At 43.9% G+C, this 26,063-nt stretch overlaps 1 protein-coding gene across 1 annotated transcript; it reads right to left on the bottom strand.

Annotated features, from left to right (window-relative positions):
* Nucleotides 1-1,565: 1,565 nt before the first annotated feature.
* LOC308676487 (major vault protein-like) lies at nt 1,566-24,934 on the bottom strand. Its single transcript, XM_081342302.1, has 17 exons — nt 24,888-24,934; nt 24,003-24,137; nt 21,498-21,693; nt 19,640-19,763; nt 18,231-18,362; nt 18,040-18,134; nt 15,981-16,217; nt 14,186-14,311; nt 13,933-14,091; nt 12,685-12,923; nt 9,553-9,750; nt 8,173-8,308; nt 6,209-6,420; nt 4,321-4,437; nt 3,811-3,937; nt 3,237-3,425; nt 1,566-1,864 (listed from the first exon to the last, which is right to left on the bottom strand). Exons 2-17 carry the CDS (start codon nt 24,122-24,124, stop codon nt 1,742-1,744), a joined length of 2,532 nt encoding a protein of 843 aa, XP_081198428.1. The 5' UTR covers nt 24,125-24,137; nt 24,888-24,934; the 3' UTR covers nt 1,566-1,741.
* Nucleotides 24,935-26,063: the final 1,129 nt, after the last annotated feature.

The following is a 26,063-nucleotide window of genomic DNA, read 5'->3' as shown; positions in this document are numbered from 1 at the left end:
GAGTTAAAAACAAACATACAAAATCAGATTAAAATTAATTAAATCAAGTCCCCAATTTAAACTAAAACCCAATAAAATTAAAACCCCTCAGCCTGGGCCAGACAGCTCAAAGAGCCAAGTTTTCAGGTCCCAGCGAAATGAGCGAAGGTCGAGGGCAGTCCTAAGTTCCATTGGGAGTTGGTTCCATAGGGCCGGCGCGCCCACAGAGAACGCTCTTCCCCTGGGAATAACCCACCGGCATTCCTTAACCGGCGGTATCCTGAGAAGGCCCTCCCTGTGGGAGCGCACAGGACGAAGGGAGCTTGATGCTGGCAGCAGGTGTTCCCTCAGATAACCCGGACCCAAGCCATTTAGGGCTTTATAGGTCATCACCAGCACCTTGAATCTCACCCGAAGGGCAACCGGAAGCCAATGCAGCTCGCGGAGTAGAGGTGTTACATGGGAGTATCGGGAAACCCCCATCACAACTCGCGCGGCCACATTCTGCACCAGTTGAAGCCTCCGAGTGGTCCTCAAGGGCAGCTCCATGTAGAGAGCGTTGCAGCAGTCTAAACGGGAGGTCACGAGCACGAGTGACTGTGCGTAGGGCATCTCGGTCCAGATAGGGTCGCAACTGGCGCACCAGGCGAACACTTTTAAATAGTGTTAACACAGAACTAGAATCAACTTTGGTCTGGCATTGATGTTAGCCTTGTCACACTATGCTGGAGAATACCTAAAGACAATTCTGAGATAAAAGCCGCATCCATGTAGAGTTGTGGAATTATATTGTGAACAGATTTTTTTCCCCAGTTGCACACAGGCTCTAAAGAAGCTGCTGAAATTTATGCCGAAAACTTCAAAGAGTGGATTCATTAACAATAAAATAATCTCGACTTCACCTTTTTAGAGCCTGGGTTCATTCCTCATATGGATGATTTGGTTCTAGTTTGGTAGGTTGAATGAGATTTGTGTTATTTTGCCGGACCATAGTTGAACAAACCAGGGCTTGGCGTTATATAATCCCAAACTAAGACTGAAGTTTTTTTTTTAATTAGTTACAATAGCTTGTCTGCAAAAACACGGACAATCACTAGAGGGTAGCAGATCTGACCACTGTTTTAACCAGAGATGCAGGAACTTAACCCCAAGACCTGTTGCGCTTGAACTAAGCACACCAAGCCAGATTTACTTTCCTTGCAGTAGGTGTAACTGTATAATTAAGGTGGATAATGTTAAGTTTTAGACAAATGGAGAAAGCTGGGCAGGAGGGCCTGGGCTCACCTTCCATTAGTTGATCGATCCATTTTTCCTGGGAGAGATTTGCAAAATTGCATAAGATGCAGAGAAACAAAGACTGCACGTGGCTTGGCATATTGGAACGGTCTCTCTCTCACACATCTCAACACACATACTTGATGACCTCACAGTGCATGCTTCTCTGCTCACATTCCAGCTGACTTCTCCACCACAACAGCCAAGATTCCACCCCCACCCCATCCCCACCCCTCCAGGTTCTATCGTTGTTCCCAGGAACAATCATTCTCAAAACAATTAACAGCAAAGCAGAGGATGCTATTGCAACAGAAAAGATGTTTATTTTATACTTTGCCCCCATCAAAAGATTCACGCATTCTGGGGATGCACAGTATCATAGCACACGGACCCCTGGCATGTTCTTGTAAGGCACTCATTAAGTAATAATAGAGAGTATTACTCTGGAGTGGTGTCTCCACACACACACCCCACACACCCCTTGATTTCATGTCTCCGAAGGCTTGGGCAGGATCCCCAGCAGTCCTCCAGCAGCTGTGAAGAGGTTAATAGGAGAAGAACCATCTGTAATGAGGGTGGAATGGATTCCCAGACCCTGGAGCAATTTGACCTGCAAGGAATAGAAAGCAAAAAGTCATGCGTCAGGGTTTCAAAACCTCAGATGAATATTTCTAATTTGCTATCACATTGTGGCATCTGAGATATGTAGCTGGCTGCTCCTGCTCTTGTAGCAGGTAGTCCTCGACTTATAACCATCCATTTAGGGACCGTTTGAAGCTGGAAAAAAAAAGACTTATGACCAGTTTTCACACAACCGTTGCAGCATCCCTGTGGTCACGTGATCAAAATTCAGGTGCTTGGCAACTGGCATGTATTTATGACAGCTGCACTGTCCCGCGGCCGTGTGATCACCGCTCGCAACCTTCCCAGCTTGGCTTCCAACAAGCAAAGTCAATGGGAGGGAGAAGCCAGATTCACTTAACAACTGCATGCTTCACTTAACAACTGCAGTGATTCACTTAACTGTGGCAAAAAGATCGTAACACGGGGCACAACTCAGCTGTCTTGCTTACCCAAGGGAAAATTTGGACTCAACTGGGCTTGTAAGTCGAGGACTACCTATCGTTTACTGTACCCCGTGCTTAGATTAGTAGGAATGTTCACCCCTGTCTTGTGTCTTCATGCCACTTGGCCCAGCCTGGTGTTCTCCAGATATGGTAGAATTGACAGTTGCCTCCTGAAAAAGTACCTTTGGGACAACCATGATGACTGAGAATCTCCATAGACATTTAGCTATGCACTTTGAGATGAACACCCTTCGAATGGTGCGGGAGTATGAACGGATTTCCAGAAAACACTGCAGACTACAGGAACCATTTGCACTTCTGTTTGAGAGGCAGACAAGACAGACACATCCCCAACAGCCTGTGTGTCTGTCTTCAACAGTGAAGGGACCTGGGCAGAAAACATCCTGCAGCCAAGAAGGCTCCACACCCATTTGCACTACTCAGGTGACTCTGAGGACATAGATAAACCTCCAAGTGACTCTCTAAAAGAAGGCAAATGACCAGCTGTCTGTAAGGAGTATAAATCCTTCCATTCCCCACCATCCAGTCAGAGCTGAAGAAGCTTCTTGGATGAGAAGCGAAACGTCTTCAAAGAAGAAACAAGAAAGTCCAGTAGCCTCCTGAAAAACAGCACCTTTGGGACAACCATGACCTGGAAGACTCAGAAGCTCCAAAATTGACATTTCCAGAATTTCCCCAACCAGAATTAGAGGAAAACCATACTGCGGAAGGCTGATCTGACCTCATTGCCAGTGGGGTTGGTTGTTTTTTTGTTTGGTAGACTAGAAGCCACAGTCCACATCCGCTAGTACCTGTTGCATTCTAACTCAAAATGAGTAAACTTTGAGTTTAAGCACACCCATTATTTGGAAGGCCAATGTTCTCCTCCTCCCTCTTCCTTTCTCTGCTTCTCACCTGCATCTCTGGCCCAGCCACTGCAATGTCGCGGATAGTGCTGGCTCCAAGGGATTTGATGACAGCTTCAAATTTCTTAACTTCAACAGCAGCCAGAGCTTCTGCCCGGCTCACATCCAAGTTGGCTTGCTCTTTGGCAAAACGCAGCTCTTGTTCCCGGGCTTGCGCGAGACGCTGCAGTTCTGATTCCTGGAAAAGTTTAGAGAATAAGGGAGGGAGGGAGGACGTAGGCCGGATCCAAACATCAGAGTGGAAGAAAAGCAGCTACCAATGTGATTTCTTAAATACTCTGGCAACAATTTATACCGCACTATTGCATACCATTTTTTTCCTCTTAATCCCTGCTAGAGACGTTATATCAGCTGGTGGGTCTTCTCTAGTTTGCCTTTATTTTTCCCACCTAAAGTTTATTAAGATACCCATTCTATGAGCAAAATCTATCTGCATATAAAACAATGGATGTAATCTAAAGGCTTTAAAATTCAGCATGTTCTTCTTAGTCTGACAAGCAACTATCATCAGTCATCTATCAACTTAGCCTAGGAAAGTTTTCGGGAGGACTGGCAGGACTCACCGTCTCTATGGCAGTAGCTTGGGCCTTCAGCTTGGCCTGCAGAACAGCTCCTTCTCCTTCAATTCGGGCTGCCTCTGCTCGGGACTGGGCCTCAGCCTTGGCTGCCCCTGTGCTCTCAACAGCTGTGCTGGAAAGATAGGGGAGTGGAAGAAGAGCCTTTAGAAGCTGCATCTCAGGATAGGCAACCTTGGCTCTTTTATGACTCGTGGACTTCAACTCCCAGAATTCCTGAGCCAGCCACGCTGAGGAGAAAGGGAGAGGTTTTCATGCTGAGCCATGCTGGCTCAGGAATTCTGGGAGTTGAAGTCCACGAGTCATAAAAGAGCCAAGGTTGCCTACCCCCGGCCTATGCAATCAAAGGCTAGATCAGCCTTCCCAAACTTGCAGTCTCCAGATTTAAGGAGTCCAGCATTTAGCTAGCACTGCCCGGGGCCTCAGAGAGCAGGAAAGAAGTAAGTTTGGAACAAATGTCCATAGTTCTTCCTTAAAAGCTGGATCCTGCACACTCACCACAGTGCTTCCAGCTCCAGCAGCTCCTTCCGGGCTCGTTCTGCCTCAGCCTGATCAAGGATTTTCTGCCGTTCAAGGCGACCTCGGGCCTCTTGTTCCAGCCTCTCTGCCTCATGTCTGGAGAGGGAGATGATGTCAGTGGATCAGGGGAAATGAACAGCAAAAACAGAAACAAGCTTACCTAAGATCCATCTCTTTATTCCGGGAAAAGCTCAAAGGCATTCTCCAGGTGTAAATTAGAAGAGAACTTGCCAGGAAGGAAAGAGCAGGCCGTTTCCATTTTTCTTTGTTTTTGAGTAAACAAGAAGCTTGAGAAGAATATAGTGGTGCCTTGGTATTCAACGGCTTTGAAACTCGCCAAATTTGGTAATCAACACATTTAGATGTGAAAAGTTTGCCTCACTGTTGGTTTGGTACTCAATGCCCAAGCTAGAACTTTTCAGTATTGGCTGCCTTGTGACTCACTATATTATTCTTTCTTTCTTTCTTTCTTTCTTTCTTTCTTTCTTTCTTTCTTTCTTTCTTTCTTTCTTTCTTTCTTTCTTTCTTTCTCTTTCTTTCTTATTTATTTATTTAAATAAATAAATATTATTCTTTATGGGAAAAATTTGTTTGGTACTCATCATTTTTGGTACTCATTGCAGCTCCCGGAACCAATTAACGAAGAGTACCGAGGTACCACTGTTAAGTAATCCGTGAGAACTCTGTAGGTTGTTTGATGATTTGAAAGCAACGGTCGGACTCGAAAAACCAAGAAAGACGTGTTGTGATTCTTCCAAGCAGATTTCTTTATTGTTCCTCACCTCTAGATAGAATCTTGCCACACTAGAGCAGGCTACCAGCCACAATAAACATACACTCTAGGAACTGTTAAGGAGGAGCCGTCTTTACCCTCTTTCGCTCACACAAACTGTCAGAACTGTGTGGTCGCTTGTTCCTCCGGAATGCACCCCCTCCCTCCTGGGAATCCAGACTACATTCCTTTACAGCAACAGACTTGGAAATTTGAATGGCCATAGAGAAAAGGCTTAGGCGTTTCAAACTGTCCTTAAAGTGACAGAGCTACAGTTGAATTAGGTCAGCAAGAGCAGACATTTCGGAAGTCGCAGAAATGGTGTTTGTCAGATATCTTCATATCTGATCCTTTCACAAGCCAAGAGAAGTAAAACAGTGACCAAAACCAAGAACTTTTCCATGCTTGTGGTTTTGCTTATTCAAAAAGAGGGGTGGCCCTCTGTATCAAAATTTCTTTTTTTTTCCTGGCAGCTCCTAAAACCTTCAGCAATCCCTTTCATTTCTCTGGCTGGAGGTAGAAATTCATAGTCTATGCTCACTAAGCGCCTATAACCCCCACAGTATAAATGCAGGTTCTTCTGTTAACCCAGGGGTAGGCAATCTCGGCTCTTTTATGACTCATGGACTTCAACTCCCAGAATTCCTGAGTCAGCATAGCTGACTCAGGAATTCTGGGAGTTGAAGTCCATGAGTCACAAACCCAGCCGAGGTTGCCTACCCCTGTGTTCACCTTTCCCTGCCATCTGAAGAGATCACCCACCCTTGTCACCCCCTCCTTGGGGGAAAATAGCCTTAATCACCAGGAGATGATGGGTTTTAGTCATTAAGCCAGCTAGGTGGATTTGGGGCTATCACTCTCTCTCTCTCTCTCTCAGCCCAGCTCACCTCGCAGGGTTGTTGTGCGGAAAATAGGAGGTAGAAAGAATGTTAGGTATTTCACTGCCTTGAGTTACTTGTCAGTAATACAAGTGAAATAAAAATCAAATAAATAAATTTAAATTGCACAGAGATTCAGGGGCAAGTTACACATATTGTTAATGAGGTGAAGTGAATAGGGGGAACCTGGTTGCTTCCCACCCCAGTTGCTCCATACCGAGCGGCAGCTTCCTGAGAGTTGGTGGTGATCTCAATGGCGAGCTGCACACTGCGCTGGAGGGCATCCCGTGTCCGTTGGTCCACTGGCTCCACACTTTGAATATCAACGCTGCTGATGACTAGGCCATTTGGGGCAAAGCGTAAGGAGTTGCGCAGGGCCCCTTCTCCATCAAACCCAAAGACAGCAGCACAGATCAGACGATTTGAGTTCTAGGAACATCAATTGAAGTAAGATAACACGAGAAGAGAAATATTAACTATTAACCCACTCCAAAAAGTCCGTCTTCCCTTCACCTCACAGTGACTTCCCTCACAATAATCAAAAACGGTGTTTTTCAAGCTTGGCAGCTTTTTAAGATGCGTGGACTTCAACTGCCAGAATTCCCCGGTCAGCATGCTGGCTGGGGAATTCTGGGAGTTGAAGTCCACGCATCTTAAAAGTTGCCGAGGTTGAGAAACACTGACCTAAAGTACATTTCTCCTCCAGCACTCAGGTCACTGCATTCCCACCTGGAAGTCTTTCTCTGCAAGAAAAAAAAAACCAAGCTCAGAGAACATCAAGGACCCCACAAGTTTTTCTCTCTTGATTTTATCTTACAAATCAGACTTTTCTGTCATTCAATGGATTTTTGCAGTCCTGGAATCAAATGCCTATTCTCTGTCCCCTTGTTCCTCGACATGCAGCAAGGAGGAAGAGACAGATAAGAGGAAGAAAGAAGTCTAAGGACAAGAACCCCAATTCTTCCAAGGCCTCTATTCCAGCACTGGCAGTTGGTTGCTTCCGAGACCACAGCTGACTTGGAAGCAACAGTGGAGAAGCTATAAGCAGCATTTCTTAATTCCCCTTTCTTCCCCTCCCCTCCCCTCCCCTGGTTTACATCCCAACTTTCTTTTGTACATAAGGCACCTATCTCCTATTTTCTCCAGAACACCTTGTGAAGTGAGATGGATTCGGAGAGAATGACTAGTCCAAAGTCACCCAGCCAGCTTTCATGCTTAAAGTAGGACTAAAATGCACAGTCTCCTGGTTTCTAGGCCAGCACTTTAACCATTACATCAAAGTGGTTCCTTCCATGCAACTCTTCTCTGACAGCTCCTTTTGGGGCCTTCTGCTTAGGTTAACATATCTGGGCTGCAAAAATCAAGCATCCTTTAGATGGCAGCAAAGTGATAACCACCCAACTCTTTGCTACCACCTAGCGGCTGTCTAGATTTTGCTGTCTAGATTTTGCAGTCTAGATGTGGCAGGATTTTGTGATAATTTTGTACCTATTCTATTAAACAGAAGTAGTAGGCGTGAGCTTAATTGGACTCCAGAAGATGGTAGAGGACAGGAAGGCCTGGAGGAACGTTGTCCATAGGGTCGCGATGGGTTGGACACGACTTCGCAGCTAACAACAACAAAGTGTATTTACTAATAAATCTGTCACTATTGATAATATATAAGAGTATTTGTCCCTTTTTTCTTTCTTACTTTGGGTTTTTTTTTCCTTTTCCTTTTCTTTTAATCTTTTTAAGCTTAAAAGATTGTTTTCTTAATTTGTAGTAGATTAAAAAGGAAAAATAAATCAATAAAAATCAAATACCCAATGAAACCAACACAAGGCAAACCAAATAGCGTTCAAAAACAAATAGGAACACCTGTATAATAAGTATCTGTATTATCTGCTTTGTCTCTATGGATTGGAAAGCCACTAGACATCAGATTTCCCCTACAATGCCCAAGTCTCAAGAAAAGTTTACTGAACACTGAAGATGTGGAACATCTCCCTAGTCACACCTCTCACCTTTTCCAATCTGTGGTCATGGATAAACAAAACCACAAGGAAGAGACACGGCATTTTTAACTCTTGGTTTTGAAGGGCAGTATGCCAAGTTTAAAAGTAAATAGGGATTTACACATAAATGACAGAGGAGCTGGTGGGACAACAGTCATGGAGGAGAAGCTAAAGTTAAGCTCACCTTATGGAAATCATCAAAGGTGACAGCAGCCACAGCTCCCCGAATGCGTGAGGCCAATGTCTTACAGGCATCCCCTATAAAATCTGGGACTGAGAAAAGGCGGGTTGCTTCAGCCGCTGCAGGAATCTCAAAGTGCCTGATGGGAAAACAGATCCACATACAGTTACCAAGAAAACCTGAGAAGATGACGGTGATTTGATTGATGAAACTTTGCTTGCCTGAAACCAGACCATTGTGACTTTACAAACCACACGTCTATGGAGATTCTCTGTCCTCCAGGCCATGGTTGTCCCAAAGGTGCTTTTTCCAAGAGGCAACTGGACTTCCTTGGTTTTTCCTTGCGGACATGTCGCTTCTCATCCAAGAAGCTTCTTCAGTGAAGTTTCTTCTTGGATGAGAAGTGAAATGTCTTCTAGGAAAAGCAAAGTCCAGTTGCCTCTTGAAAGAAAGCACTTTTGGGATTTACAAACATCACTTAAGTGTCCTGCAACCACCCAGGCAATATTTAAATATTTTCAAAACAGAGATTTAAATAGTTCATAATGAAAATCAGAATGGAGAATTAAGGCAATTAAATATATTTGATAAAGCAGATGTACCATATGCCATACTGAGGATTAGATCACATTTAAGAATGAAAGGAGCTTTAAGATCTAGTTGAAATATTAAGGATAACTTAAATAGCTAGATAGCCTCGTATGACTTTCAACTGAAAAATATACTTCTGACCCCAAAGAGTATAAAAAAGTCATGCAAGGTTTGTAACTGTTATATAGATATTGCTAAATGGGAGTAACTGATTTTATATCCCCTTGGTAGAATTGTTTAAAGACTTAATCACTTTACTGTGTTTTTTTTAAAAAACCCACATACTCATCACTTTCTTCCATTTCAAGCTAAGGAATATAATGCAAGTGCAAAACAGTTCCAGCAAATAGTGAGCCAAACACAGAGAGAAGGAAACCTAAATAAATTAATACTGTATTGTTGATGACTATTATTTTGTAGATCAGCTGGCCCAATCTGTTATGACTCTTGCCAGCTTACAAAATACAATGATAAAAGTACTAGAGAAACACCAAACCATCTAAAGGTCTGAAAACCCCATGGAATTTCCTGACAGTGAGAACTATTTTGCCTGCCTCCCAGAGTTGAAGGTGCCCCATTGCTGGAGATTTTCGAGAAAAGAGTGGAAAACAATTTGTCCGAGACAGTATGAGGACTCCTGCCTTGGGCAAGGATTTGGAGACCTCCATGGTCCCATCTAGCCAAGTGATTCTATAATCTTTAAAAGACCAGAACACCACGTAAGGGATCCATCCTCTCATTCTAATCAAGACCTGGGCCAACTTTCAATCCATCCAGTTACCCTTCACTCACCAGTTGTAGGCCAGCTGGAGCTGGAGACGGGCATGGTCAGCTGTTTCAATAGTGATAATGTCAGTGCAGAAATCTGGCCCCAAGAGGAGGCATAGAGAACGGCGGGTGTGGGGGCGTTTGGGTCTGCCCCCAGAGAGACTCAGGATTGTGAATTGCTCATCTGGACCCAGTAGCACTAGTTCTGGTCCAAAAACCACCCTGGAGGAAAGAGAAGATCATATTAAATCACAGAGGTTCCAAACAGCATTTGATAGTGTTACCTGGAATTTTAGCCTTGATTATTAGCCTGCTGCAAATTCCGTATGGTGTCAGGAACGGCATCCAGCCAGTAAATGCTCAGCTCCATCCAGTCTCCCCAATTCTACCCCAAATTAAGGGATTACAGGGTTGTAAAAAAAAGGAGTTTATTAACATTTTAAAAAGTGATGTTAGCATTTTTAACAGGATGGTCTAGGCCAGAGGTCCCCAACCATCGGTCTGTGGACCGGTACTGGGCCACGGCATGCCAGCAACCAGTCTGCACAAACAAGCAAAGCCCCATCCACAGGATGTAGGCAGCAAAAACATGCACCCTCCGGTCCGCGGAAAAACCTCCCTCTACATAACCAGTCCCTGGCGCTCAAAAGGTTGGGGACCTCTGGTCTAGGCTACTTTTTTTAACTTCAGGAAAATGTCTTTTTTTTTCTTCTTGGTCAGGGCCATTTCTTCTGGTATGCAAGAACTTGTCTTTTCAACACCAAACAATAGAGACCATATTGTGACAGTCCTCAAATATTCTTGCAAGTTCTAAGAAAGGTACAAACCTAGCTGGGAAAGAGTAATATAACCCATAAATTTACCACTTGTGAAATCTTATCTAGAATCAATGTTTTCTGTTGTTCAAATCTTACATGTAATCAGTATCTTTAATTGTTTGATCACTTGCTTTCTGACGTATCACACATACCAAATGTATATATTACATTCATTTCTGTACCCTATAAAAAGACTTGACATCCCCCCCCCCTGCTTTGCCTGAATCACTTAGCAATTTGCATTTTCAGAGGGGGGGGGGAAAACCTGGTAAAGGTGTTCTCTCTCAAATTCAGGGATCACTTATCAGCTCACACCAAATTCAGGTACCCAACAATTTAACATGGGATGAAATTTTCTCTAAGGCCAAAGTTCTTTTGCAATGCTTATTTTCATATTTCACGTCTCATTTGTTGAAGGACTCCTCCTCTGTCAATCTAGCCAGTAGATTAAATGTTATTCTTTCTGATCCACTGGGACTCTTATAATGAATCCATTCTCAACTTAATATAATTATATTAACTTCATAGCAGCATTAAGGACACCTGTAATCTTTTAGAAAAAGAGTGCTAATTTAGTAAAATGTAGGGAGAAAAGGGAGGAATCAGAGACCTGAACATATCCACTTCTCAGCCGCACTGGGAGATACACAAGAGACTGAATTTGTGAAGAGAAGATCTTATTAAAGACATGACAGCCCTTTATCAAACCTTTAAAGGGCCGTCTTACCTTTAATTTTGCGTGTTAAAGTTGCAGAGCTGAGAGCACAAATTGGTGTCTTTACTAAAATATACTGCTAATAATTAAGTCTGAGGGGGAAAAAAACACATGAAGGCCTTGCAGTGAAGTGCAATAATGTGGCTATTAATAGCATGTGAAATTAATTGGGTTATCTGGGCTAGCCATCTCAAAATTAAATGGGAGAAGGCCAGAAGGGACAAGTAGTATGTGTTATCTTATCCTTCTTGAATAAAAGATGGAAAATAAATGAAAATTACAGTTATCACAAATGAGAAAGCAGCCGTTCTAAAAGTCAACCAAGCAACTTACTTTCCCCGAAGTCTAAGGTCTGGAATGGGCAAAGCTTATTTCTTATTCCACAGGAAATTCAAGGTCACTTCCTTGGGCTCTACCTCAAAATCAAAGAATGACCAGATTACCAAATTTGGGTGCCAAGGTTCTGACTGACGAACCCAATCAAGCAAACACCTTCGAGACATTCTGATCGCTTAATGTAAGACTTTATTGAGTACATCACTTCAGCACTAATGAAGGCAAAACCAGTCCTGGCAAGACCCCTCCCAAACCCATATAGTAAAAGCACTGAATTCTCCTTCCTCTCTCTGGATCAGGTCACGTTGCCCAATCAAGTAGAAAAATATGGTTATGAGAAAGCATCTCTAGGTTTGGCTAGACCAGGGGTAGGCAACCTCGGCTCTTTTATGACTCATGGACTTCAACTCCCAGAATTCCTGAGTCAAAGCTGACTCAGGAATTCTGGGAGTTGAAGTCCATGAGTCATAAAAGAGCCGAGGTTGCCTACCCCTGGGCTAGACGCCTGGTGTTATGCCCTTGAGTCTCACGGTCTGGCTTCTTAACCTTTGAAGTCTGCATTCCCAACCTCTCCCCACGCCACCCCCCCCATGTTCGTTGGCAAGCTGAGAAGCAGTTATTTGTCACACCAGCAAAACCCCGTGCTTCGTAACTTGACATTGGGGCTACGAAATTGCAGGCAAAAAACTAAATCCACTTTCCAACAGCAATCAAACGTGTTTGTCGGGAACCATTGGAACTTGCAAACTTCATTTCCTGAGCCCAATTGTGAGTGTTAGCATCCCCACAAGTTTGTCCAGCAACAACAACAACAGGCCATGAAAGCCAATTCTTAAGAATGTGCCATTCCACATCTGGCCCAGAAAGAGTACAGGTAGTCCTTGATTTATAACCATTCGTTGATTGACCGTTCAAAGTTACAACAGCACTGGAAAAAATGACTTCTGGCCATTTTTTCCACACTTGCAACCATTGCAGCATCCCCTTGGTCATGTGATCAAAATTTGGCCCTTGGCAACTGGCATGCATTTATGATGGGTTGCACTGTCCCGGAGTCATGTAATTACTATTTGTAACTTTCCTGGCTTCTGACAAGTCAATGAGGGGCGCTAGATTCGCTTAAGGACTGTATGATTCACTTAACCACTGCAGATGTTCACTTAGCCACTGTGGCCAAAAGTTCCCAAAATGAGGTGCAAACTCACTTAAGAGCTGCCTTGCTTAACAACACAAAGGTTGAGCAAAATTGTGATCAGCCAAGGACTATCTGTAGGTCAATTTTCTCACCTGGATTTACGCTCCTTGTAGTCGTAAACTTGCACAGCCGCGTTGTGGGGGACACGATAAGACACAGCCCGTGTCTTATCACGGGGCAACGCCACGACTTTATCTGAGCTGTCTTTGGAGCGATCAAGAAGAGGATCCCTGCCTGTGGTCAACAAATCCTCCACGTGGGCAGGCAGGTGTTTCTCCCACAGTTCCTCATCCTGAGACAGCATGTAAGAGTGGCCAATCACAGCCCTAATCTGGGAGAGAGAGACAAATGGTAGAAAACATAAAAATACATAACAGCCCCATAAATTTAGTAGAATTTCCTGGGCAATCTTTATTTCAGAAGCACTACAAAAAGGAGGTCTCTGCCTATAGCTCTGAAAGAACAAGGATGTTCTCCACGTTAGCAATTGTTTTCCCTATAGCAGCATGGAAGGGAAAGTTGGATTTTCAAGAAAAGTATTGACACTTTTGAACTTCAGTGCTGGAGAAGGTTTCTGAGGATAGCCCCAAAAGCAAACAAATGGACAATAAAAACAAATAAATCCAGAGCACAAATGACCAGTCTCAAATCCATCGTATTTTGGGCAAGTTATGTAACGATCCAGTTTCCTTAAGAAGTCCATTAAACTGGGAAAGGAAGGAAAGAAATGAAGAGGATAACCAGCAGCAAGATGGGCAACTGCACTGGACTGTTGGAAGACCTCAAGAGCAAGGCTGGAGACACATCATCCTAGAGAAGGTCTATCTAAGTGGGTGCTGAGAGTTGGCACTAAGTTAACAGAACAAGGAGAGAACCAACCTAGAACTCAGGAGAATTTTCCTGACAGTTCGTTAATACAATTAATCAGTGGAATGATTTGCATTGAGAGGTTTTGGGTGCTCCAACACTGGATGTTTTTAAAAATAGATTAGACAACCATTTGTCTGGGATGGTATAGGACCGTGGTGGCAAACCTATGGCATGGGTGCCACAGGTGGCACGCAGAGTCCTCTCTGTGAGCACGCACGCAGTCGCCCCAGTCCTAGGCCTTCAGCTGGGTTTTATAAAACATTTTCGCTTTAGGCCTCCACCACCATGTGCAAAAAAAAAGGTTCAATCAATCAATTTCAACTTCTTGCGGAACCATGACAAGCAGTTAATAATGTCATGAAGCATATTAGAGAATTGCGGTCCTTTTGCTAAAATTGACCTCTAAAAGTCTGCATTCCTAAAGACTGATGTGCTTCTTCAGGAACCACTGCTGGATCTATTCCACTCACCTTCCCTGTCTTAATATCCCGGACATAAATGCCTTCATTCTCAGCCAGGGGAATAGCGTGGCGTTGCTCCATCACTTCGACCTCCGCAGGTGGTATGTACTCCAGAGGGCCTCGGATCAGCCAGCGGTCACCTGGCTTGCGCAGAATGTCCTCGTCGTCCTGGGTAAGAGACAAAGGAAGGAGAAGAGGTATCATATCCACCTGTAGCAACTCATCCACCCTCCCTGGCCATCAGAGACTCAGCACCTCCTACCTCGTTTCGGTCTTCAATGGGACGAACTGCACGTAGTAAGAGGCCATCTTCTTCAGACAGGACATAAATGTCTTGGATCCCATCTTTCAACCATTCTCCAGGCTGTAGGAAAAATGATATCTCGCCCTGCAGAATGAGAAGCAAGAATTGGAGAAAACTCAAGAATGATTGCCAGTCATTGGTTTTAAAAAGTGTGTGTGTTTATCCCATAGAATAAAAAGATGTAAGAATGCATGCAGGGTACAGCTATTATATAAAGAATTCAAGTCTACATTTCTTGTTAATTATACTAAGTGGTAACTGCTCATCTGATCTACTGAAACACAAATGGGTAGATCTGAAAAGCTGAGGGAAAAGGCAGAAGAAGGCCGATCAGCAACACAGTTATATAATCAGAAAAAGGCCTCTCCCATCCTCTGTGTTCCCCAAGATGAGACAAAATCCCATTACTGAAATTTGACTGCAACGTAAACGAGTTTCAGGGCTGCATACGCACCAAACGTCGCCAGCCAATTTCAAGTATCCCTAACGAAAAACAGAGCTTGATACGCAGAGCTTAAAACAGGCGGACCATCAAAATTGAGCATGGAATTTTGCTTGTAAGTTATTGTGGTCACAAGCAGAGTCACCACATGCTCAGATTCAATTTTATGAGCCTTTTTATGACTGTTGTTGAACAAGACACCACAGTCATTAAGCAAATCACATCGTTGCAAGTCCAAATCGAGCTTATCCAATGGGTGGTTTTTGCCACAAAATGGCAAAAAAGGTCACAAAACACGAGCACATGGCTGCAGGAGACTGCAGGTGGTTGTAAATACGAGCCAGATGCCAAGCACCCGAAATGGAATCACTGGATCACAGGGGTGGTTCCGACAGTTGTTAACTTTTGGGACAGATCGTAACTTTTTTTCAAGTCCATTATAACTTTGAACAGTCATTGCACACTATCAGAACTGTGATTTCTGGCAAGTTTATCCTAATGTTTAGCCCAAATCTGCTCCAGTGGCAATTGCTTTCCTGCTCTCTGGAGCAACACGGTTTAAGAGAGCAGGAGCTGTGGATACTATCAAGGTTACTTCCCAAATCATTTACCACGGATATAGCATCTAAACAAAGTATTTTCTAACACCAGCTTCCTAATCTGCCTCCCGGTAGGAGATGCAGACCAGCTTCTCTTGAAGGAGAGGCTGCTTTAAGGAGTTCTGTTATAATCCCTAGGGCTGCCCTGCTGAATGGTAACAGTACAGGTGGTCCTCGACTTACAACCATTTATTTAGTGACCATTTGAAGTTGCAACAGCACTGAAAAAAGTGACTAATGACCATTTTTCTCACTTACTACCATTGCAGCATCCCTGTGGTCACGTGACCAAAATTCAGATGCTTGGCAACTGACTCATCTTTATGACGGTTGCAGTGTCCCGGAGTCACGTGATCACTCCTTGTGACCTTCTGACAAGCAAAGTCAATGGGGAAGCCAGATTCACTTAGAACAGACATGTCAAACTCGTGACGTCACGCAACGTATTGGGTCAGTCAATTGGGTGGGCATGGCTTCCAGATGACGAGTCCGGCCCACGAGCCGGCAGTTTGACACCCCTTAGAACATGTTATTAACAGCTACAGTGATTCACTTAACAATCGTGGCAGGAAAGGTCGTAAAATGGGCCAAAACTCATTTTAACAACTGTCTCGCTTAGCAACAGAAATTTTGGGCTCAGTTGTGGTCCTAAAGTCAAGGGCTACCTGTAGGTCATTAGAGTCCTTCATGATCCTGAGGTAAAGATACATACCTTAATGACCTTCTTCTGCCCAAGCTGAGGCTTTCCATCTATGCCTATCGGGTCACAAACTACACAATACTGGCAACTGTTCAAGGTGGTGATGTCAATAATGCCCAGCACTTCCTCATACACATCAGGGATGTGGGCTTCAGTTTCCGCCATGGTGACCAACCACTCTTCTCCAGTTTTCCTCACGATACTTTGAGAGTCCCGAAACGTTTTAGTGGCCCGGAGGTGCAGTGCTTTCTTCAAAGAGCAAAAGAAGCAGAATATATATATATATATATATATATATATATATATATATATATATATATATATATATATATATATATATATATATATATATATATATATATATATATATATATATATATATATATATATATATATATATATATATATATATATATATATATACATGTGTATATTAGTGCAAAGACTCCTTTTTATGATTTAACATTGTTATTAATCTGACTCTTCATGCAAATGACACCGTGTAGGGTTTAAGTCCCCCCACACACAATGTTGCTTCTGATTAAATTTCGCTAAGAAACAGGCAAGAATGCAAATATGAGGCAGCAATGGTAACTGTGCATCCTTTCAGAAAATGTTGGTCGACAAACTTTCACCTCTGGTTGCCAGTGGGACAGGACTAATCTATCAGCATCTGGCAACATATTGTTTTTTAAAACAACCCTCAGGAAAAGAGGCCTTGCAAAGCAGAGAACGATCACAAGATCCATACAAGACTGTCTGGTGTAGTGCAGCATTTTTAAACTTGACAAAATTAAGATGTGTGGACTTCAGTTCCCAGAATTCCCCAGCCACTGTGAGTTCTAGTTCCACCTTAGGCATGAAAGCCAGCTGGGTGACTTTGAGCCAATCATTCCCTCCCAGCCCAACCCACCTCACAGGGTTGTTGTTGTTGTGAGGAAAACAGGATGAAGGAGCATTAGGTGTGTTTGCCATCTTGAGTTATCAATCAATCAATCAATCAAGGTGGGATAAAAGTCTAATAATAGTAATGCAAGACCATGGATGTCATTTCCATATAATCAGAGATTAGTTTAGTGACTTTTAAATTTGTATTAAGGTATTGGGAAGGCTAAACTAAAAGTCTCTAACCAAACATACTTTCCCAGAGAAACTAAAATGCTAATTTCAGCCATGAAATATTCAGAAACCAAGGACGGCTGGAAATTTAGAAAAGGATTTACTGGGAGGCCAGTACAGCTTTGGGACAGTAAAAGAAAGTAACTCTTAGGAAAAAATGAGGTTCATGCCTCTTTATTGCTTCAAAACCCCATTGTGTTTGTAGTCCTGCACCATTACCCCACAGTTACCTAACTACCCCACTGCTTTTGTGAAACGTGTTTTATCCAGTCAAATACCTGCTGTTGTCTATACCCAACCCAATACCTTGATGCCATATCCCAGAAGTGGGGAATGATAGCTCCTTTATGGCTGGCTCAGGAATTCTGGGAGTTGAAGTCCACAAGTCATAAAAGGGCCATCATTCCCCACCCTTGCCAAATCCAGCCACACATATATTTTAAGCATACAAAATGGGACCAAGACCCCTCCTTCTTTAGGCCTGCCTTGCCTCCAGCGCCATCAATAAATCCACTTGTGTTTCAATACAATGCATCTTGGCCTCCAGTTCACACATTCCCCTGGGAATGTTCTCCTACATAGTGTAAGGCCCCAGAGTCACTGAGCGAATGGTGCTACTCAAAAGGCATTAGAACCTGGGTCTTCCTTTCTTTGTCTAACTAGTCTAGGAGATTGTCTTTTGGAGCAATTCACACAATCTCTAAGATCGTGACGGGCAAAAATCTTTCCATACATCTTCAATTAGCTATTAAAAAGGAGCTTTTTCATATTTGTTAGGCAAGGACAGTCATAGTATGCCTGTACAATGGGGCACCTGATCATAAGTGGAGGAGCTTCAGAATCAAAGGAGAGTTTGGCCTGGCCTTTGCAACAAAGACCTCGAAAACGAAAGCAAATGAAATCAATAACCTCTTTCCCATAACCACCATCTACCATTAGAAGCTGCACTTACTTTCTCAGTCAGAATGACAGCATCAACAATGTCAACTACTTCCTCAAATACACCTGGCAAGTAAGCCCCAACTTTCTTTACCATCCATTCCTCACCTGTAGAGAAAAGAAATTGGAAACTCAAGATGTATACACACACATACTCAAAAGCTGTCCTCTCATAGGATCGTGGGCAGGAAACCAAAAAGATACCTGTCACACGTTTGTTCCCCTCTCTGTCCTTGCATTCCTTCCGTGCTTGAAGTTTGATGGCTTGATTGGGACGAATGATGGTGGCCAGGATTGTCTCCACAATTTCAACCTCTTTTCGTGGGATGTAGGTGCCTAGAAACGACAATGGTTTAGTAGATGAGCTAGCTAGGCTCCATCTCAGGGATGGGAAAGGGTTGCAAGCTTCTGACTTGGTCAAGTCAAGCCAACACACAGGAAGAAAAGGGATGGAAGCTATTTTTCTGGTTCCATGCATAGAGGGGAAGTCCTCGTAAAATACACTGTGGTCTTTGGGGAAGAAAAATCAGATGGATCCATGTTTTTAATACAATTGTTCACTTAAAACATATTCCCTACACCAGTGATGGCAAACTTTTTTAGAGACCGAGTGCCCAAACTGCAACCCAAAACCCACTTACGTATCCTTGGGTGCTGGGTGCGCATGGCTCATTGGGTGGGTGTGGCCCATTGGGTGGGCGTGGCTGCAGTGGTAATGGCAGACAGGGTGGGACTAAAAAGTTCAATCAATAAATTCCAACTTTGTGAGATCCTTTTTTTCCTACGAGAAGTTGAAATTGACTGAACCTTTTTTTTTTTTTGCACATGGCGGCGGAGGCCTAAGGCAAAAAAGTTTGTATAAAATCCAGTTGAAGGCCTAAGACTTGGGGTGACAGTGCGCGTGCCCACAGAGAGGACTCTGGGTGCCACCTGTGGCACATGTGCCATAGGTTCGGCACCACGGCCCTACACCTTTTCCAATGCTGTCATTTTTGCCATTAATTTCAACTGGGATAAAAAATAGAGAAAAAATTACATTCATATCGGATGCAATGAGAAGAAAGGGGAGAATTCAGAGGAATATTTTGGCCCCAGGTTTCCTGGAGTCCTGGAAAACAACTGGATCTGACTCAGTTTTGCCTATTTGACTGGCAACAGCTTGGTGAAATCTCAGAATTCCTCACCTTTCTTCATATCCATTTGTTTCAGTTGAAGATGCTGGGAAGTGAAGCCATAATCTTCTGCAAAGATCTGCATGTGACCTCCCGGGGTGTGGAATCTATGGCTCCCCACATTTGGCTGAAGTAGTGCATTCAGGATTCCTCACCACTGGCTATGCTAATTGGGGCGATTGGGACCTCTACTTCAGCCACATATTTAGTATCCTATGACTATCACCGAATGTTGTGTCTTATGACTTACGATGAATGTATTTTACGATTATAATCATGATTTATCATTTGTTGCTTATATGTACAGTGAGAGCTTATGCACCGGAGACAAATTTCTTGTGTGTCCAATGACACTTGGCCAATGAAGAATTCTATTCTATATAAAGGACCATACATCTCACCTCCCAAGCAACGTTTCCTTCCTTGACAATTGCCACTTACCAGGTCCTTCAAACAGCCATTCATCTCCAGCAACATATTTGCCCTCTTGGTCATCTTCAAAGTCCAGCAGGGCTTTCAAATGCAGGGCGGTGTTAGCCAAGACAATTTGTAAAGGTGTAACATCCTAGAAAATCAGATGAACAAAGGGGCTAGTAACAGGAGCAACCTCAGGGAGTAGTCAAGCCTTGGGAGGCTGGCAAACTCGGGAAACAAGACCCCTTTGGGTTTCTGGAAAGAACTTTCTTAGCGGTCAAGTAAATTGAACACAGCAAAAATTTCAAGAAAATTGAACCGAACAAATACAGGATCTTGAAACTTACCAAAGTAATTCTACAGCACAACCTATGTATGTAGTCCCCAACTTACAACCACAACTGAGCCCCAACTTACAACTGCAACTTAGCAACATTTCTGTTGCTAAGCCAGAGAGCTCTGAAGTGAGTCGTGCCCCATTTTACGACCTTTCTTGCCACAGTTGTTAAGTGAATCACTGCAGTTCTTTAGTAACACGGCTGAGTGAATCTGGCTTTCCCACTGGCTTTGCTTGTCAAAAAGTCTCAAGAGGTGATCACACCACCCCGGGGACACTGCATCCGTCATAAATAAGAATCAGTTGCCAAGCACCCTGGTGCGCCAGTTGCAGCCCTATCTGGACCGAGATGCCCTACGTACAGTCACTCATGCGCTTGTGACCTCTCGAATAGACTACTGCAATGCTCTCTACATGGGGCTGCCCTTGAGGACCACTCGGAGGCTTCAGCTGGTGCAGAATGCGGCCGCGCGAGTTGTGATAGGGGGTCTCCCGATACTCCCATGTAACGCCTCTTCTCCGCGAGCTGCATTGGCTTCCAGTTGCCCTCCGGGTGAGATTCAAGGTGCTGGTGATGACCTATAAAGCCCTAAATGGCATGGGTCCGGATTATTTACGGGAGCACCTGCTGCCGGCGTCTACTTCCAATCGCCCCGTGCGCTCCCACAGAGAGGGTCTCCTCAGGGTGCCGTCGGTCAGGGAGTGCCGGCTGGTGGCCCCCAGGGGGAGAGCATTCTCTATGGGCGCGCCTGGCCTCTGGAATCAGCTGCCTGTGGAGCTCCGGATGGCTCCCGACCTTCGCTCTTTTCACCGTGACCTGAAAACCTGGTTATTTGAGCTTGCCGGCCTGGACTGAGGGATTGGGGGTCTTAAATTTTATAATTTATTTGTTTGGGGCTAAATTTAATTTAATCTATTTTAACTTTTGTATGCTGTATTTTAATTGCCCTGTACACCGCCCTGAGTCCTTCAGGAGAAGGGCGGTATATAAATCAAATAAATAAATAAATAAATAAATACCCGAATTTTGATCACATGACAAAGGGAATGCAAGGTTCGTAAGTATGAAAAAAGGTCATGACCTTTTTTCCAGTGCTGTTGGAACTTCGAATGGTCACTAAATGAATAAATTGAGGACTACCAGTACTTAGGGTAATCAAGGCAGAATTTCTTTCAGTCTCTTTCTCACACTTTCTGCTCCCCTGAAGTCAAGAATCATTTCTGTAATGGTTCCGTCACCTCCCTTAAGTGTCCCTTCTATTTTCTCTGTGTTCTCACATTCTCTTAGGCCGAGGGTAGGCAACCTTGGCTCTTTTATGACTCGTGGACTTCAACTCCCAGAATTCCTGAGCCAGCATGGCTCAGGAATTCTGGGAGTTAAAGACCACAAGTCATAAAAGAGCTAAGGTTGCCTAACCCTGTCTTAGGCATTCCATCACACGTAGAAATTTACAGCATGGAATTCATACATTTCCCCTGCCCTTGCTACAAGAGACCATTACTCATTACGGGCCATTTGAGGGGAGGAGAAATTAAAGACACCCTTACCTGTTTTAGTTCCTCTCCTGGATATAAAGGGAAAGGGTCCCAAGCCATTCTGATCTCCAAGTCAGCATGTGCGAGACGGACTTGCCCTAGAGCATCAAGGTGCACTGCCCCATCTGTCCCATGAACCACTGGATTGAGGATGATGCAGTAATGTCGTGGGGGAACCATCACCATCTTCTTTGGAGCTAATATGATCCTGAAGTAGGAAAGAAGTTTAGTAAGGTGGAGGAAATGGAAAGGGAGAAATAAGATCTTGGGTTTCTTGGTTCCTGGTTAAAGACGCTGACCTTATGCTTGCCTTCTTCGAGTTTTGGCATACAGGTAAGTCCTTGACTTACACCAGTTCGTTTAGTAACCATTTGAAGTTACAACAGCACTGAAAAAAGTGACCTATGACGTTTTTCACACTCATGACTGTTGCAGCATCCCCATAGTCACATGATCAAAATTTGACACTTGGCAACTGACATGTATTTATAATGGTCGCAGTGTCCCGTGGTCATGTGATCACCTTTTACCACCTTCTGACAAGTCAAGTCAATGAGCCTTGGTGGAGCAGTGGGCTAATGCCTCCTTAAGTAACACCAGCTGCCTGCAATTAGTGCAGGTTCGCATCCCACCAGGCTCAGCCTTCCATCCTTCCGAGGTAGGTAAAATGAGGACCCAGATTGTTGGGGGCAATTAAGCTGACTTTGTAATAATGCCGCTTGGGGTGTGTGTGAAAGCCCTAATAAGCAGGCATATACATAGAATGAAGGCTACTGCTAAGCTTGTAAGCCGCCCTGAGTCTTCGGAGAAGGGCGGGATATAAATGGAATAAAAAAAATGGGGAAGCCAAATTCACTTCACATCTGTGTTGCCAACTTAATAACGATTAACAACTTGGCAAAAAAGTTCGTAAAATGGTGCAAAACTCTCTTAACAATAGAAATTTTTGGCTCACTTGTGGTTGTAAGTCGAGGACAACATGTATTACGTATTTGACCCAAATTTTGCAAAACATAGCAGAGTGACACTCTTGAGAGGTGTTTGGAAAGTTCAGGCTAGGTCTGCAGTGGGCTACCTTTTTTGGGGTGGGGGAAACAGTAGATTCAGCCATGTAACATGTGAACAGAAGGCTCTACTCTGATTTTCTGGAAAGATGTGGTAATTCTTCTTAGTTCCTTTATATACTTGAAGCCTGCACCCACAGGTGCTTTTCTAAAAGGCAACCGGATTTCTGTTTTTCTTTGAAGATGTTTCGGTTTTTCTTTGAAGATGTTTTGTTTCTAATCTAAGAAGCTTGGGTTGAGAGTCATTGAGGCCATTTGCATTCTAAAAGGCGGCAAATGACCAGCTGTCTGCAAGGTGTATAAGTCCTTCCATTCCCCACCATCCAGTCAGAGCTGAAGAAGCTTCTTGGATGAGAAGCCAAACGTCTTCAAAGAAAAACAAGAAAGTCCAGTTGCCTCTTGAAAGAGCACCATTGGATCATCGTCAGAATTTGCAAAAATAGCTTTCAAGGGCCCAGGTGGTCCAGAAGCTGCTCTTTGCTCATCCTGGTGTAACAAGTGTTACTCAAAACAGCCAAAGTGACAGCAGAGAAAGTGCCAATAAACGTAACAGAAAACTGGAAGAAAGTTAAGGGATCCAGTCATCCAAAGCCAAAAGGCGAGGTTTAAAATAGCAAGAAATCAGAACAATGACTTTTGAAACTGCCCTTTTGATAAGTAAAAGGAACTTTGCACCAAGTGAAATTCAACTCAGCAGCCTCACTTCCTCAAAGGAATTGATCCCCATCCAGAATTCAGTTTGCCAGTCCCACCCAAGATTGATTGTAACAAGCACTGTATTTGCATTCTGGTTCCTAACTTGTTTCATATCCAGGAATTTTATGTTAATGTTGTAAATGTTTCTAACCCCCGCAGTGTGGCCCGACCGTGTGATGGGCGGCATATAAATTTAATAAATGTAGAGCAGGCCAGGCGTTGTCTCCAGACTTGACAACTTTAAGACTTGTGAACTTCAACTCCCCAAATTCCCCAACCAGCAGCTGGCTGAGAAATTCTGGGAGTTGAAGTCCACAAGTCTTAAAAGTTGCCAAGTTTGGAGACCCATCATTTAGAGCATGCAAACAGTAGCTTCTTTACCCCTAGCCCCTGGGGAAAAAAATCAGCAGACACACAGACACACACAGACACACACACACACCCTCCAGCCCCCCCCTGCAGACTAATTCTTGGTCTCAACAGGAAGACTTGAGCAACTGCCCCCTTGCGGGAAGTTTGGGGGGAAAAGTAAAAGGAGCGGCTTTTTACCCACGCGAATGAAAAACGTCTATTTTGTTGCAAAACTTTGGACAAACCGGAGCGTTTGCTCCCCGCTGGAGTCAGGCGCGGAGGGCTTGGAAGACCGGCAACTATTTTGCCAAGGAAGGCAGAGGCGTCACATCGCCTGGCGGTTGCAGCGCAATTATTTTTCCCGGTTAGAGTCCTCTTTCTGCCGGGGTGGGTGGGTGAGACTCACCTCTCGTTATCCTGGCGGATGTAGGTCTTGGGCCCGATTTCCACGCGGGTGACATTGGAGTTCTGATCCAAGACGTGGATGTAATGATAGGGAGGGATCCGGATAATCGACTCGTTCGCCATTTTGTCTCCCGAGCTGCGTTTGGCGAGAGAAGAGCAAGGGGATTTTAGACATCGGCCAGAAAAAATAATCACGGCAAGAATGCCCGCTGAGTCATTCCTCCCCTTTTCTCTCTGACCGGGAGGACTTGAAGAAAGCCTGCAACCTCTTTCCCTCGCCGGCAGCCCTGCGAGGCGCTTTAATCCTGCAAGAATTCAGATGGGTTTAACTCAGCAACCAGCGCCCTAAGGGCGGGTGGGTGGGTGGGGGAGAGAAAGAAGCGAGACACCCGCTCCCTAAGTTCATAGCCCTTTGGCAGTTACGGGAAAACCTAGTTAAAAGAGCTGGGCGTGCAACGTGGGGAGTTGGTCATTGCCGAACGACGTGGATGTCAGGTTTGCTTTTCTGGGTGAAAAAGAAAGCCACACAAACGCTCCGGGTTTGGAGATTTTTATTTTATTTTTATTTTTTTGCGCCAGAAAAAAATCCACCCTAAAACTCTCATTCCTCGTAGCCCGAGCCTTCTTAACTACTGTACGTAATTGGTGAGAAAGTCAATTTCATTCACTAACTGAGGATGGGCTAATTTATACGTCCCGGCTCCTAATGCTACGCTTTGGGAAACTTCTTAGCTGAAAGATGGATAGTTTGGAGGGAAAAAAAAGGATGGCAAAGCAAAAGACAGAGGGAACGAAGTAAGGGGCAGGGGTGGGGGGCTAGCCAAGGCATGGCCCATCCCAATCTGGAACTAAGGAGACAAGGATAAAGAGGGTGCATTAAACTTACCAAGTGAAAATTGCTTTCTGTCGCTTCAGGGATGACCGTAGACTTGGAATTCCTCTTATATAGTAAATTTATTTCCTGGTTTGAGAGGTGGAGCAAACTACAGCTGTTCAGAAAAATGTTAAAGGAGAAGCAGAGTTCAGATGCAGCCAAATAATAGTCCTACCAACGTATAAAACATTTTACATAAATTTTCTTTATACGCAGTTGACATGGTCAATTTATAATTTCTCTCCCATAGTTTTTGCCATTTTTCTAATTCTATATTATAACCAAAGTTTTTCGCCCACCTTGTCATTGTCTCTTTAGTTTGTTCACTTTCCATCTCTAAAATTAACAAAAAAATATACATTTTCTTAATTAATTTCTCATCAGACGTTAATAATATATTATCAAATGCAGTTTGTTCTTTGTAAAATCCGTACAGTTTCACATCTTGTTCATATCTATTTTGTATTTGTAACAATATCCACCATGATATGTTGATGCCCTGATTTTCCAGCTCTTGTTTTGATTTTAAAAAGTGACTTACGACCATTTTTCAGAGTTACAGCCTTTCCAGCATTCCCATGACCGTGTGATCAAAATTCAGATGCTTGGCAACTGACTCATAGTTATGACTGTTGCTGTGTCCCAAGATCGTGTAATCACCTTTCGCAATCTTCTGACAAGCAAACTCAGTGGGGAAGCCAGGTTCACTTAACAACCGAGTTACTAACTTAGCAACTGAGGCAAGGTCCTAAAATGGGGCAAAATGTCTCATTTAACAACAGAAATTTTGGGCTCAATTATTGTCGTAAGTTGAGGACTACCTGTATTGTAGACTCTAGAGCAGGGGTGGGCAACCTTGGCTCTTTTATGACTCATGGATTTCAACTCCCAGAATTCAGGGCTTCTCAACCTTGACAACTTTGAGAAGTGTGGCTTTCAGTTCCCAGAATTCCCCAGCCAGCACAGATAGGAAATTATGGCAGTTGAAGTCTTCTTAAACCTTACAGTTGCCAAGGTTGAGAAACACTGCTGTAGAGCAAGGGTCTGCAACCTTGACAACTTTTAAGACTTGTGGACTTCAGCTTCCAGAATTTCTCAGCCAGCATAGCTGGCTGAGGAATTCTAGAAACTGAAGTCCACAAGTCTTAAAGTTGTCAAGCTGGCTGAGGAATTCTGGGAGCTGAAGTC

Source organism: Vipera berus (assembly GCF_964194415.1).
Source record: "Vipera berus genome assembly, chromosome: W".
Classification (NCBI taxonomy): Eukaryota; Metazoa; Chordata; class Lepidosauria; order Squamata; family Viperidae; genus Vipera; species Vipera berus.
This window is presented reverse-complemented; position numbering and strand designations above follow the sequence as displayed.

Excerpts from the sequence above, each read along its gene's own strand:
- LOC308676487 (XM_081342302.1), bottom strand. The coding sequence starts at position 24,124 with ATGGCGAACGAGTCGATTATCCGGATCCCTCCCTATCATTACATCCAC. Across the intron at positions 6,421-8,172 it reads CCTTTGATGATTTCCATAAG|AACTCAAATCGTCTGATCTG; the intron begins GTGAGCTTAACT and ends TGATGTTCCTAG. Across the intron at positions 4,438-6,208 it reads TCTCAGGAAGCTGCCGCTCG|ACATGAGGCAGAGAGGCTGG; the intron begins GTATGGAGCAAC and ends CTCCCTCTCCAG.